Raw genomic sequence first — 16343 nt, 5'->3', positions numbered from 1 at the left:
GAAATTTGTGCCTTTTTTATTTTTTATTTTTTTTTATTAAGGATTTCTCAATTCGGATGTGGCAACTCTGCTTGATATCTGTAGTGTCTGAGATTGTTTCGCACGCTTTAAAAGAAAACTAGCAGAAAGACAGTGATAGAAAATGTAATAGTGAGTGTTCCGTAAATCATGTTTTTGTGAGGTGTATGGTGGCAAGGATTACTCGAGCATGGTGAGAGTCTCTTAGACTAGCCTACTGTAGCTTCACAAATGCCTTTCAGTGAAGTCAACACAAGTTTTTGCGAGATACCAGGCGGAAGCATCTCATTATTTTATACAGTACAAGTCAATTAAGCATTTTAAAATAAATTTTAACTTTTTTGTACATCTGATCGGACCATAAAATTAGTTTTTAAATGACAATAATCCTGCCAGAATGTGTGTATCAATATCTAACACGCATTTTTTTTACATGATTTTGACTCTTTTTTCAACTTAAAATTAATTTAACCTGAAATATTTAAGATATTTTAATGTCCTTTGTATTATTATGATTTTTTTTTAAATTGTGAAATACGAATATTATAGTGAGGAAAAATAACGCATGTGTTACGTATGTAGAGAGAAATACATTGTCATAAAGATTTTACTAAAGTTGTATTCAGCTCAAAAATAAAAACCGTAGTAAATATTTTCAGTTCTATTTATATTAATTTTGCGCAAATTAGCTTTGAATAAGATCCCATGAACCGGCTTCAAGTGTGGTGGAATTACGTGATACTGCACTGACGATATGCTATTGCAATGCATAGAGCAGACTGTGGTATCATCTAGTGGCAGACTTGGAACTAAGTATAGTTTGTTACACCATGACCAGTGTCTCACTTCTTGACTTCATCAGCGAACAACTCTGGCTCTCTGGCCACAGTCCCAAACAGTAAACTTTCTAACATTTATGAAAAATTATTTATTCAAATACTCTAACTTTTGAAAATTATAAAAAAGCAAAAACAATAAGCAGAAGCAAACCTAACTGTTATGAATAGAATTGAATTAATTAAAACAAAAAAATAACATCTGAAGTTAATAATATTTTTACCAGTATGTTTAATACACCAACCACAGTTACAAACTGTTTAAAAAGTCTCATCTGGCAAATATTAAATTGTAACCTAGCTAAGAAATCCGCATGTAAATAATTTCTTAGTCAAATGCAAAAAAAACTATTAAATGTGCATTTATAAAGTAATAATTAATAAAAAAAGGGCAGTCAGCAGAATTCAACTAAACTGTGATACAAAGTCAAAGGTGACCATGTATTTTATAAATATTAAAAAACATTAGAAATATAATAGTTTATATAAATACCTTAAAACAACTACATCCAAAGCATTACAAATATCAAAACACTCCATCGTTTCATATTCTAACATCAAAGACACATTTAAATTGCTCGCAGTAAGCGACATTTTATAACTGTTTTCTTACTCTTCACAAATTACCACAGTCTAATACTGTCACAAAATTATGTATATATGTGCGGATTTATACAGTTAACCCAAACATGTTTAATGCTGTGTCTCGCGCAAGTTCATTAAATTAGGGGCCTACCGCCTACATAAATTTGCGGGTATGTTGTATACTCGAGTGTTACACCAAACTAAAGATATTATTGTCAGCTGCTGAAGTAATATCCACTAGGTGTTGGTAAAATAATATATCGCAAATACTTAACACCTGTTAAAAATTACACATTACACTCGTGTACAAGCTAATTTGTCGTGAAGGGGCTAGCTCAAAATAGGCAAGGCAAAAGTGCAATAAATTTCCAAACACTTTCTTGTGTTGGTTTCACTGTTTCATAGAAACTCAAAATGTTGATTTGCAACATTCTTTTGTACTGGTTTATGATTTTTTTTCCAAACAGGCTGTTCAACAAGGAGGAAAACAAAGCTTGCTATCTTCTTTCTTTGGGCCACCTCAGAAGAAGTCACGTGTGGAAGTGAATTCTGAGGATGCCTCAGAATCAGTTGAGCAGCCCACTGATTTGAATTGTGGTAAAACACACAATGATATTGTTTTGGAAAATGATTTTACTTCGATTATCAATAATGATGAGAAAGTTGCATCATCTTCAAGCTCTTTTGACCAATATCATATCCAAAAGCCTTATCCAGATGAGGTTAACAATGGCATATTACATTCAGCATTACTTAGCTCTTCGTCTTCTGTTGGAAGTGTTTCCAGTGACATTGGCCACTTTGTTGGAGGAAATATTGATGACTACACTAAGTCCGTTCTGCTAGAAAATCCGTGGCAACCACCAGAATCTTATGTCTTTCCACATTCCACCCGTGTTGTCTCTGGATAGCCTGTGCGGAATTTTGTGAGGCGGAGTCATCTGCAAACCTATAAAGAATGGCTGGTTCTATCAGATGTTAAAAAAGGTCTGGTTTGTAAATATTGTCCATGTTTTACAACTAGGAATGAAGGTGGGTACTGCAGAAATGTTCCCCTCAAAACTTTAGTTACAGAACCTCTTACAAATTTTAAAGATTTGATTGGAGCTAAAGGTTAATTGGAACAACATGCAAGCCATCAATACCATATGACTGCAGTTGCCATGGGGAAGAACTTCCTTAAGACATATCATAATCCTTGCTCCGAGGTAGTAAGTCTTGTCAAAGAACAACATTTGGAAGAGGCTGAGGTAAATCGGAAAAAACTACTACCGATTGTGAAAACAGTTATACTACTTGGAAGGCAAAATATTCCTTTCCGTGGTCATCGGGATGATGGTCCACTTACTACCGATGCTCCATCTTATAATGAAGGAAATTTTCGGACAATGCTTCGTTTTCGGGTGGATGCTGGAGATAAAATACTTGAAAATCACATTAAAACTGCTCATTTTAATGCTACATATATCAGCAAAACTGTGCAAAACGAGCTTATCGACTTCTGTGGACTAGACATATTAGATACAATTCTCAAGAGAGTAAGATTATCTGGGTTTTATGCTATTATATTTGACGAAACCAGTGACATGTCAAATAAATCCCAAGTGAGTCTTGTCCTTCGCTATGTACATTTTGGTCAGAACACGGTTGTAAGGAAAGATTTTGTTTCATTTATAGATGCATTTGGTGATATGTCTGAAACCACAGCTCTCCAAACAAACAACAAATTTTCAATACTTCAGAATGGTACCAAAGATAATTCAACAAACAAACCAGTCACAACGGCCACTGAAGAACTGTCTCTTACAGGAAAGTCACTAGGCCAAATTATTATCAGGAAAATAAAATCATTGCAGCTTCTTCCCCTCCAGTGTGTAGCAATTGGTACTGGTGGCTGCTCTGTCATGTTATCAGAAGACAGAGGTGCAGTAAAGGAAGTGCAGAGTTTGACAACCAATGTTGTGGAAATGCCATGTTACAATCACAAACATAACAATTCTCTATCTCAGTTTTCAAAGATACATGTGGTCCAAAATGCAGTGGGTATAATGAAAGAAACTATCTCTTTCTTTTCTTTTCCAAAACGCAGTAAAACTCTTCTTCAGTTTCTTGGGAAAAAACTAGCTCATTTATCAGATACAAGATGGGTCGAACGACATGACGGTGTACTTCAGTTTGTTTTTGATTTGCCAAAAATAATAGAAGCTCTCGAGAAGATTTCTAGCTGGAAAGACAAATCTGTAGCTGGAAAAGCAGCATCACTTATAGCTGCTCTATGTGAAAGTAAATTTTTGGTTGTTGTCTTCTGCCTTAGTAATGTTCTGGCCCTTACACTTCCTTTGAGCAAACTTCTTCAAAAAGAAACACTTGACCTTGTACATGCTTCTAAGAGTATTACAAATGTTATTTCGGTCTTAGAGACTCGTCGTGCGGATTGTGACAATTACTTCAAAGAAATTTATGCCGAGACAGAGAAAATGGCAGAGAAACTTAATGTTGAGCTTCGGAAACCCAGGACTGTTGGGCGACAGGTTCATCGCAGTAACTACCCAGTACCAGTAGAGTCGCAATCTGTAAAGGATTATTAGAGAATTTCAGTATTCATACCACTTCTAGATGGCATATTACAAGATATCAAGACAAGATTTTCTTCTAAAGACCTTGATATATTTAGACTCCCAGTTCTACTTCCAAAATTGATAGTGAACACAACCTTAGCTGAAATAAACGATTCAATTCGGTTCCTGGTAAACAAGTTTTCTCAATTACTAGAGGGCACCAAAGAAATTCAGCTAATAAAGTTAAAAGGTGAAATTTTTCACTGGCAGCAGACATGGAAAACTGAAAAGGCTCGTGGTGCCGAACTTCTCAAAACAGCTTTTGATGCACTAGCTGCTTGTGACAAGGACATATACAACATTATTTATACACTGCTTCATGTTCTTTGCACATTTCCAGTCAGCAATGCCAGCGCAGAGAGAACTTTCTCAACGTTACGTCGCACTAAAACGTGGCTCCGAACTACAATGATTGAGAGACGACTTGAGGGTCTCGCTCTTCTCCATATTCATTATGACATACCAGTGGACCCTTTTCACGTGATTGAGCGTTTCTCAAAATCTGGCAAACGCCGTATCTTTCTCTAATTATATATTTTTACTTCATGATGATTCTTAAATTGCAATATGAAGCAAAATAATTTATTTCATATGCTTTTATTCAGCAAATATTACATGTTCTACGTCATTTCATATTTATACAACGAATATTATTACATTAATATAAAATAATACACAATAAACAGTGTATATTACATTAATTGAAGTGTTTTTATTCAAAACCAGCTCAATCTATTTTTAAAGATTTACGGGAATTACCAAACATAATTTACAGCCAAAAAACATGGTTTAATTTTTTTATTTTTTTTTATTGGAAACGAGGAAGGTCTCTAAGAATTTAAAATTGCAGTACTTTCAAATTAGCTAGATTTTGTAAGTAGCCAGTTTTGAAGTAATCCAGTTAGATAACCAATTTTTTTCATGAATAATTTGCAATTACTCCCACTTCATTTCCCCATGACTTTGTAAATGCCCCAAGTATTACATTCTACTTGAGATAAATTGTTACAGTAATAAAAAATTTTGCTTCCTAATTTTAATATTTAATTTTTCAAAATAAATTTTTGATTTTTTTCTTCTGGTTGGTATTATTATATGCCTATGTTATATTCTATAACAATTATTTTATGCCCAGGATTCCATAAGAACCATGTTGTCAATACCGTTCAATGTTCTTCGGGCACCAGTTCCCCCCCCAAAACTGATCACTGGATCCGCCCCTGCTAGGGGATACCAAAGATGAAGAGTTCCAGAGGTATTTCAAACAGTGGGAAAAAAGACTGGACAAGTGCATCGCATCTAATGGAGAGTACTTTGAAAGTGACTGAAGGAATTTTGTAAAAAGGGTTATAAATTAATTTTTTATGACAAAAATCAGTTCTTTTGGGTCCCCCTTAGTACAGTGCACAATAAGTGTGTTTTACCTACTAGCAAATGAAGTATATAAAATTTATAAAACCATAAAAATTCCACAGTTAAAGGTCTTCACCTTAAATTCATACAGAATCAATGCAGATTCATTCACAGACATGACAAAAGATTTTAAAATGTCAGTGCTGAATCACAGAGAACGCAACAATAAAATGTGTAAGATGTGGATAGCTTAGAACCCCATATCAAAGAGAATAAACAAAATAGGTATCGTTATTTGTAGACCTGGGCCGATGCCGATCCCCGATCGTAATAATCGGTCGATTTTGTTAATTTTGCCCATCATTATGATCGGCAAAACGTAGCCGATTGAGCCGATCATTGGTCTCCTACTGCAAACTTATAACATTGAATAATTACCTATACCTAACAACTTTCCATGTTTGTTTACGGTACTTTTCGGGAAGAAAATTCAATTATTCAACGAAAAATAATAGGATTTAATAATTTAAAACTAACCACACACGAAAAAAATATACCAATAAAGTAAACAAATAGCGTAAGTTTTATAAACATTGAACAGTTACATACCTAAGTATCAATTTCCACGTATATTTACGGTATTTCGGTAAAATAATTTTTCATTATACTATTTGCAAAGTTATTTCTTATCATTTAAGAACCGAAAACTATGTATTTGTTTACCATTTACAGTTAATATTACCACAATGGTGAATGGCGACTGTTTAGGTTGGTTATGTTACGCCAGAGATTAGAGTGACGCGAGTCGCGCGACAGAATTCGTACACATTAATGCCGCTAGTTATCTCGTGGTTAGAAAACAACTACTTCTTCGGGAATTCATCTATTTAGTTTTTTCTCACTAAATATGGCCTATTGAAAGTTTTGTTTAGCGAAATTAATATTCTTAACCTGTTTAGCGGGAAATATAGCTTATTTTTATTTTGTATAAAAACCTGGTTGATGAAGAATTTTGTTCCCCATTTAGTGGTATTTCGTATTCACAAATTAACTTACAATCGGGAAGTATTGAAAGTTTGTTGGCGGCACTGGGGGGAAGGAGGGCAATAAAATTATCATCGCTGACGTCTACCAGACCAGCACACACGGATCACAGAATGACGGATTTGTGATTAGGTGAAGATTTGGTTTGACCTTATTACATTTTAATGCAGTTAAGTGTGTGTGCGTGTGTGTGGTGATTTATAAGTCATCATGTCAAAGAAAAGTAGTTTTGTCTGGGAACATTTCACCGTTTATAGTGATCCGTCAAAAGCAACGTGTAATTTTTGTAACTCTATAATTTCACGTGGCGGTACCAATGTATGAGGATTCACGACAACAAATTTATCTAGACATTTACTGACGTTTCATAGCAAAGCAATGGAAATACAGGTGCATGAAGATCTGACCCAAAAATCACAAGTATCTGATCTTACAGCAACAGCAAGCATTGTTTCAAGCAATGAAGGAATTGCTTCAACAAGCACTTCTACCTGTAGTGATGCTAATAAAAGTCGACAATGTAAATTTGTAACAAAGGCTGTTTACCAACCCAGTATTTCAGAAATGTTCAGCAAAAACGCTCAACTACCTGCCATTAGTCCTAGAGCTATAAAGATAACACAACTGATTGGGGAAATGATCTGCAGAGATTTACAACCATTTCGTCTAGTTGAAGATATTGGTAAGTATAAATTGGCCATTTTTTTTTCCAATTTGTCTTCATTTATTAGGTAATTAATTGTTAATTAGGCTAACTTACTTACTTGACGCTTTTCATAACTCTTTGTTTCCTTACAAACGTGATTAAGAGTATTCTAATGAAATTTTTTTTATATTGTTTATATTGATTTTTAAAATCTATTTATTATTTTTGCATGTTTCCTACTTTGTATTCTGATGGCCTTTATTAATTTATGCAACGATTAGCATAATTTTCACAATATTTATATTAAACAAGGTAAAATATTTTAATATATTATTTTACCCCATAATAGTTATGTCGCAACAAACAGCTGACTAAGTGAAAAAAAAGGAACCAATTGTACCTATATTGTAAACACCTAAAATCATTGACTCTAATGAGGACTTTTTTAATTGCAGGTTTCAGAAATCTTATTTCTTACCTTGAACCTAGATACCAGATGCCCGATCGGACCACTTTTTCAAGAAAAGTAATTCCTGACCTCTACAGTGAAGTCCGTGGAAAAATGTGTGCAAAACTGTCACACCCTGGACATGTGGTCATCACTTGCAAAACAAGATTACATGTCTTTAACTGTGCACTTTTTTGAAGAAGACTTCAGCAGAGTAGAGTTGTGCTTGGAAGTTGCTCCATTTACCCACACACATCACACAGCAGTTAACATAGCAAATTTCCTTAATTCAACTCTTCAGACATGGAACGTTGACATGAGTCAAATTCATTGTGTTGTTACTGATAATGCCAAAAACATGATTTTAGCTATGAAAGAAGCTCAGGTGGAACGTGTTCACTGCACCGCTCACACACTACAACTTGTGGTGAACAACTCCATAACATCCCAAAGGAATGTAAGTGGCATGTGTGCACGTGCCAGAAGAGTAGTAGGACATTTTAACCATTCAGTTGTTGCAAACAAAAAGCTAGTGGAGTTCCAGAAGCTCAACAATTTGCCAACAAACAGATTGTTGCAGGATGAGGTAACAAGATGGGACAGTACTTACCTAATGCTGCAGCGTCTGTTTGAGCAGAGGAAGGCTATCATGTTTTTGTTGCCAGAATTTAATTTGATGGGTGATCTCTCGTCAAGTGACTGGAACTTGATGGAAAATTTGCTATCTTTGCTAGAACTTTTTTACCGTGCCACATGTGCTCTCAGCAATTCACAGACGACAGTTTCGGAAGTTATTCCAATTGTGAATGGACTGAAACTTGATTTAGAACAGATGCCATCAAAACATATGAAGCACATGGCAAAAGACATGCTGCACCATCTGAATGAATACTACAGTGATGTGGAAAAAAATGATGTATTCACATTTGCCACGATCCTAGATCCCCGTTTCAAAACAACAGTATTCAGTGAACCTGCAGTTGTAGAGGTAGCAAAGAGAAAACTTTCAGATGTTCTCACAAACGTAACTGAAGGAACTGATGTTACACAATCTACATCTACAGAAAGCAAAGTTCCGAAGGCATCTGTAGGTTCACAGTCAATGGTTTCTGTCTACAGTAGACTAATAGCTGCAAAGACACAAGCACATGCTCACACAGCATTTGTGACTTCTCCTTGTCAACAGCTGCAGCAGTATTTAGCAGAACCTTTGCAGAACACAACTGGAAGTCCATTTGCGTACTGGAAGATATCGCAGTACAAGGCTTTGAAGAAGCTTGCTTTTAAATATCTGACTCCACCAGCATCATCTGTTGCCTCAGAACGTCTCTTCAGTACCACAGGCCTTGTTTGTGACAGGAAGAGATGTGCTCTAAATCCCGAAAAAGTGCAAATGTTGATGTTTTTGAACAAGAATTTGAAACATCTCAACTAAAACCAAAAAACATCATCCCTGAAAAATTAAGATTGCATAATTTGACAGTTTTGATTATTTCGGCTAAAACAGCTTTCATAGTTTTGTGTTTGTTTTTGAACCACTTTTGCTTAATCTTTAATATATGGTTTCAGGTGAAAAGGTATAATAGTATAAAGTAACTGAATTTTGCAGAGCACTGCATCAGCCAATTAGAAATGGTCAATAGATAGATTTTTAAAGAAAAACAATATTAGTGAGTTAATTTGTGAAAGTGTAATTACAGACTCTTTACACAGCCTCATTTATCTGGTATTCTGGTAGGCCAAGTAACATAGAGTTATAGCAAAGTAGCAGTTGTGCAATGTTCATTGATTGTCAGTGTTTTCTGTTCAACATTATTATTTTAATTAGATTTAAGGACAGTGTGTTGAGTGACCAATAATGCATTATTGGAATTGAAGCATGCACGACTTTATTGTGAAATGTAGGTTTAGTAGTATGGTTTTGGTTGTAATTGTAATTACAATTAGTAATGAAAAATTAAATTTGAGATTCTCTCCTTAAGTAATTCACACTTACATTAAAAAACTGTCAATTTAAAATCCTGTGATGTTGCTTGGATAGGCCACACATTTCCAGTTTTTTTTCAGGTTGTTTAAAATTTTGTTTATTACAAAATTAATCAATTCAGAGGTACTTGAAAGGCTCTAATCGGCTTAGAAGATCGGCAAGATCGGCAGAAGATGATCGGCATCGGCATGATCGGCAAAATAGGTGATCGGCCCAGCTCTAGTTATTTGTTTTATCAGTTCTCACAGAGTGTGCATAATAAAGTTCAGTTAAGTATACCTAGTTGTATGGCCACAGGAAAATTTACTGTGCAACTAAGATGCTGGAGATATTCCTAAAACTTTTTTTTGCATTCCTCACCATTCTACTGAAAAATAAAATAACAGTAGCAGGTGCCTGACTAACAAAAATTTTCAACAAATACTATTTTAATAATTTATTAAAAGTATGCCAAAACAAAGCACAAACATTTATAGTTATTAACAGGCATAGAGACTAGGCTAGACTTTCCCAAGGTAAACTCCATCCCAAGCCATAAAATATTAGACTTGCATTCCAAAAGAATGTGGAAAAGCCACAGGTGGTTAGATTTACAAGGAAGAGGAAGGTAAAGAGGGAAGTGCATAGCTGGAAGGGGCAAGTGATAAAGGAGGCCAACGATTATAAGTACCTGGAGGTGACCCTGCAAAATAACCTCGCATTTGTGAAGTAGGTTCAGACGGTGGTGAGTAAGGGTAGGATACCGCTGGGGCTGCTTGGCAGGATCCTACGGGGAGCAGGGAGGAGGGTAAGGGAGAAGGCATACTCTACACTGGTCAGGCCAGTAATGGAGTATGCGGCTGTGGTCTAGGACTCCTACCTAGTGACTGATGTAAGGGAGCTGGAAAAGGTGTAGTGTAGAACAGCGAGGTGGGTGATGGGTATGTGGAGGAGAAGGGAAGGGCCAAAGGGGGGAAAAGTGTAGTCCCACTGAGATGATTTACGGAGCTAGGGTGGGAAGCATTACAAGGGAAAAGAAGGTTGGAAAGTTTAGTCAGGCTGTATAAGGTGTATAAGGTGATACAGTGAGAGGGAGCAGCTGGGGACTAGGGTACACAAAGGTGTGTATAAAGAGCAGAGAGATCATGGGTGGAAGCTCCAGAAGGAATGGAGGTGAACAGAAAGAAGTAGGAATGCTTTCCTTGTAAGGACAAGGAAGGAGTGAAATGGGCTGGATGAAGGAATGCTATGGGTGAAAGAGTAGAAGTGAGGAGAAGAGTAAAAGAAGAAAATAAGGAGGGGGGGGTGAAAGGGGAAGACTCCTTGTGACCGGATGAAAGCCCAATTGTGAATGTAAAATATCAAATCAAAGAGAAAATATTGTGTGAAAATGTTGGCTCTCAAGACATTTTACACACCTGAAGATTCTATGCCTACACTTCTACTTGGTAATGAAGCAAGTAACACTGGTAAAAAATGTTTATTGTATTACATTTATCATGGACGCACACAGGTAGTAATACTTTAATGGTAAAAGGTGATTGCGACCGGCTCAGGGCTACACTAATTACACCACAAGCCCAGGCTGCAACATAAAGAAGCCAAGACAGCATTTAGCACAGAGTCTGCTCTTGGTGGTAGTGAATGACAAATGGGAAAGGCAAGAGCCAGTTGGTACCAAGCGTGCACTACGGTCAATGGTCCTGAGATCATACATAACTATTAGCTGATGAACAAAAGCTCATAAAATATTCTGCACATAAACAAAGCACTTGTTATAAAAATACACAAGCAATTATATAAACAAAACAAATACATTATGAAAAGAGGAAAATTAAGCGGTGATGTATTACATGATTGATGATTTTAAAGAAAGCACACATTTGGCATCATCACACCAGCCTATCTCAGAGTGGTACTGGTTTAGTTGCTATTGGATACAATTTGTTATCTTATTTGCTACGAACTGAAAGAGCTCGCCCCATCCAGTGATAATTTAGTGATGCATGACAGAGGTGACAGCCTTATTTCAAAGCTGTCCTGGTGCACATGGCTGCTTAACTGTCAAGTTGTTCAAGAGTTTGACTAGCACAATCTCCTAGTCTTGCATAGAACAGCTTACCCTGAGGTTGCCTTACATCTCCACAAATTACCACCAAATAACTTTGGTGAATTCAGGCCCCCTGGAGTCTTTATTTTACAAGAATATCTAGAACTCTTTTTATTCAATGCCAAAATGTGTAAAGACAATGCACTATTACATATAGTCAGGTCTCTCCAAGAAGTCTAAAAGAATATTTTTAGATATTTAGTTATCATAGCTCTTGTATTACTCGGTGTTGCAATTTTTGTAAACAGCATTTATCTTTGAAAAATTGAAATATGCTAACACACAAATGATTAACCACAATGAATGTCACTCTTACAAAACCAAACCTTTATGAAATTTGAAATATTAAAGCTTAAAAACAATGATAAGTATGCTGCAATGTAAGTTAACTTTGCAATGTTTTGACAAATCTTAATATTTGTATTCTATACACAGCAAACTGATTACATTAGTTGCAAAATTTGGGAATTAATAAACAACAGCAGTAATACATACTTTTTCTTGAGATGTGGCTTCATCCTCTTCAACTTTGTTGTGCTTGTCAATATGCTCTGAATCTGCATAATCCACCTCATCAGAATGAGCCATTTTCTTTTCCTCACTTTTATCTATAATGTTAAGCATATGGGATTAACACTATTTGCAGACAGCTAGGTATTAGGTAAAGAAACAGTGCAAAATAAAACAATGAGCAAATTATGACATTACAACTAACATTCTTGACTTCCAAGGCTGAACCGCATTGAGATTGAGTGGTATATTGTAGGATTGTACCCACATTTGTAATTTCATTGCAGCAGGCCCTATCTGGGTTGAAAATCCAACTGAGGGTTAGACGTTAATAAGGCTCTATATATACTCCCAGGAGTCCAGGAATTTTCCTACTGGCTCAGGTATCAGTCTATCAGGGGAGGACTCTCCTGCCATTCGCTTTAGTATCAGCTGATCAGGTTGGACCTCTTCTCATTGGATGTGTTGGTCATTTGGAGTTAAGGCCTGTCTGGCTTCACTCTTGCTTTCTGTTGCTGCTCGTTTTATGCTTTTCCATAAGTGATGTCCCTGTTTTTCTGCTAAGCTTGTAGCTATCTTCTTTGTTGATACTGTTTGGATGTTTAAATATTTCTATGTATTCTCTTACTGTCCTGTTCCATTAGTTTTCTATGTTCGCTATTGTTTCAAATTAATTGTCATCTACACTTTATTTTGGGATAGAAAAATGTTCTGCTACGGGCAATCTGTGGTTATCATGTTTTTACTCCCTAATGTGTTGTTTGATTCCGTTTGTTATCCTTCTTCCTGCCTGTTTTACATAAACCAGGTCACAAGAACATGATGCTTTTTAAATTGCAGCAAGTTGTTTGGCTGAAGTTTTATCCTTTACTGAGGGTAGATAGGTTTGAATATTGCCATAAGGCTTTAGTATTATGTGTGTTTCATGTTTCTTCCGAAGTCGGGCTAGAGGGTTGGGGACTCCTAGTACATATATGGAAGCACAACTACGTTACTGAATTTGAAAGAAGTTTTTTAGTGGTTAGTTTTTTCATTGCTTGCTGTACATTCTTTCTTTTTATAGTAATTAGCCAGAAGTAGTGCGGTGAGATGTTTTAGTTCTTCATTAAATCTTGACTTTTTGCTGATTTCTTTGGTTCTGCTAACCAGTGTACAAAAGACTTGCGGAAAAATTCAAACCTGTATGCCCTCAGTTAAGTTAAACTTTAGCCCAACCACTTGCCGGAATTTACTAAGTACAGTGTAAACTCTTTATAGCGTCACTCGATTTAACGATAAACTCCTTAAAACGTCGAAATTGCTTGACTTTGGTTGGTTTACCTTGTTTTCTATACAATAATACACTCTATATAGCGTCACGCTCACTCTATTTAACGACAACAATACAACATTATAAATCATTAAGCAGTACTTTCTAAGTTGCCGAAGTTGATAAGAACTGCAGCTGTGTGCGTTCTTTTGTTTGCTGTTTTGTTGTATTATTATCTAGCACGTGTTACTTTGACTGACATACCGGAGATTCTAAGAAATTTTGTCTTTTTTTTTGTATGATGAACTTACACATGTTTACCTCGGTCACTAGACTTTTGTCAAGTTGTTACACGTTATCATTTTTGCAGTTGCTTACAGACTTTCGAACTGTAAACATGGCGAGTAAACGAAAATCTTTGTGTATTGATGAAAAAGTTTTACTAAGCACTTGATGCAGTGAAACTACTAGAAAAATACTTTTTATATAATCAAGGTGACCCGGCAGTATCTCAAGATATCAGTAAAATACATAAGAAAATACAATTAATATATTGGAGCAGCAAAAAACATCAGACGAAGATAGACTATATGCAAATAGTGTTATTTGTATGAATATTAATGTTCGTGTGTAAAATGTGTACTATATTAGTAAATACATATTATTATAGAATATAGTAAAATTATATCTTTTATTTCTCTCCATTTAAAGACCACTCTCTATAACGCCGAAAAATGCTCAGTCTGTTAAGTGTCGTTATATAGAGTTTACACTGTACCATGTTTCTGTGGCCTGGCTTACATAAAACGAACAGGAAGAAGGGAACAACAAGAATCAAAGAACACATCAGGGAATACTAACACGAGACTAATAGATCAGTTATAGCAGAGCATTCTTCTATCAACAAACACAATTTAGATTTCAATAAACTTGAAACAACAGGCGACATAGAAAATTACAGACCAGGACAGTCACAAAAACCATAGAAATATTTAAACACTCGAATATTATCAACAAAGAAGATTGCTACAAGCTGAGCAAAACATAGGCACCACTTATGGAAAAGCATGAAATGAACACCAACATACAGCAAGAGTAGAGAAGCCAGACAAAGCCTGGCTCAGAATAATTGTTTAATGAGGCAACCCCGTGAAGCCATTACTGCAACAGGCTTATCATCACTTCCATAGTGGACCCACGGGCAAAATACCAGCACAGGGCACCTGTTTACCCCAAGGCCCAGCCGAGAGTACCAGGCCTTGAAATGCCGCCAACAATTTACAGTTTAGAAGTTTAATAATTCATTGCTGAGGGGTTTATATTTTAAAGGAAACTAAGTAGCAAAGAAAGTTTGTTGTAAATAATTAATTAATTAATGTTGGTCATTGATGGAAGTTTAATGTGTTCGAGAAAAACATTTAAAGTTAAAATTAAATTTGTGAGTGTAGATTTGACTAACATGGGGGAGGGGGGTTTACAGGCGAGAAGCTTAAGATGTCCAAGTTCTGTCCCTGCCCGAACACGCCCGAATATTCACCTTCGGCCAACCTCGGGATTTGTTTTATTTTTGCGCAGGAAAAATGAATTCATATATTAAAAGTGGTCGGTTAGATTAGCTACATTAAAACACTTTAAAACACTATGGACGGTTAGTTAGGTTAGTATAGCTACATTAAAATAAACAGAGAAATATAAATATATATAAATAAACCCGAGGTTGGCTGAAGGTGAATATTCGGGCGTGTTCGGGCAGGGACAGAACTTGATGTACATCTTAGGCTTCCCGTTTACAGACTGGGCGTAACTCCGAATGACCAATACAATCAATGAGAAGAGGTCCAACATAACTGACTGATACAGAAGCCAATGGTGGGAAAGCCCTCCACTGATGGCTGACATCTGAGGAACCAATAGGAAGAGGCTTGAAGACTGCTCTCAATCCTGATGATGTCTGCTACAATTTAGAACAAAACATTGGTACGATTGACCACTTTGACGCTGCTCGACCTAAAAAGCCAAGATTGTTTCCTAAACACGGACAATAGAGCCTGCAATCTATTTTGAGTAAGAATGTTTTAATTTTAATGCGTCAGACTACCGAGAGTTTACTGTACATAAACATAAAAAATTATAAAAAAAATTCAGTCTTAACTTCTCATTTGACATCAACTATCAATTATATACAAAAACTAATCTAAATTAATTTAGCAGCCACCAGCTAGCCAAATATCAGTTTTCTTACAAGCATAATAATATAATAAGTTATACTGATTGAAATTAAGTTATTCAGTAGCATACTACAGTAAAGCTTCAAAATAATTACCTTGATAAAAAATGCTATCAGTTACACCAGGAATATCAACATCATCATCTGCTTGATCTTCATCAGCTTCCAAATCATTAATTTCTTCACTACCCTCAATAGCTTCCTCGCCTTCTGGAGCTTCCTCAAATTCTGGAATTTCCTCACTGTCTAGCACTTCCTCATTGTCTGGCATTTCTTCACTTTCTAATACTTCATTCTCAGTAGCTTCTTCACTTTCTTGAACTTCCTCACTGTCTATAGCTTCCTTATCATCTGGAGATTCATTATATGGAGATTCCTCATCATCTGGAGATTCCTCATCCTCCTGAGATTCCTCATCATCTGGAGATTCCTCATCATCTGGAGATTCCTCATCATCCTGAGATTCCTCATCATCTGGAGATTCCTCATCATCTGGAGATTCCTCATCATCTGGAGATTCCTCATCATCTGGAGATTCCTCATACTCTGGTACCTCATCATATGGAACTTCCTCACTTTCTGGTACTTCCTCACTTTCCGCAACTTCCTTACTTTCTAACATAACCTCCTCACTATGTTCAGTGGCTTCTTCGGATACCTGTAACAAAAAGTAGAATAATTTAAAGTGTTTTAACATTCACACAATATTATAAATAAGGTATTTCAAGGACTA

The 16343-nt window shown here is 35.9% G+C and overlaps 1 protein-coding gene across 12 annotated transcripts in view; it reads right to left on the bottom strand.

Annotated features, from left to right (window-relative positions):
- LOC134529422 (aspartyl/asparaginyl beta-hydroxylase) overlaps positions 1-16343 on the bottom strand; it is a 191283-nt gene that overhangs the window by 109607 nt on the left and 65333 nt on the right. For all 12 annotated transcript variants that reach the window (XR_010074571.1, XR_010074574.1, XR_010074573.1 and 9 more), the window contains 2 exons: positions 15707-16268; positions 12120-12232 (listed from right to left, as the gene is read on the bottom strand). Coding sequence is in view for 8 of the 12 variants with exons in the window: in XM_063363480.1 (XP_063219550.1) it covers positions 12120-12232; positions 15707-16268 (675 nt within the window). In the remaining 4 variants the exon portion in view is untranslated. The remainder of the gene's footprint in view (positions 1-12119; positions 12233-15706; positions 16269-16343) is intronic.

Source organism: Bacillus rossius, chromosome 2 (genome assembly GCF_032445375.1).
Source record: "Bacillus rossius redtenbacheri isolate Brsri chromosome 2, Brsri_v3, whole genome shotgun sequence".
Taxonomy (NCBI): Eukaryota; Metazoa; Arthropoda; class Insecta; order Phasmatodea; family Bacillidae; genus Bacillus; species Bacillus rossius.
Note: the sequence above shows the minus strand (reverse complement) of the source record. Positions and strands in the feature narration are given on the sequence as shown.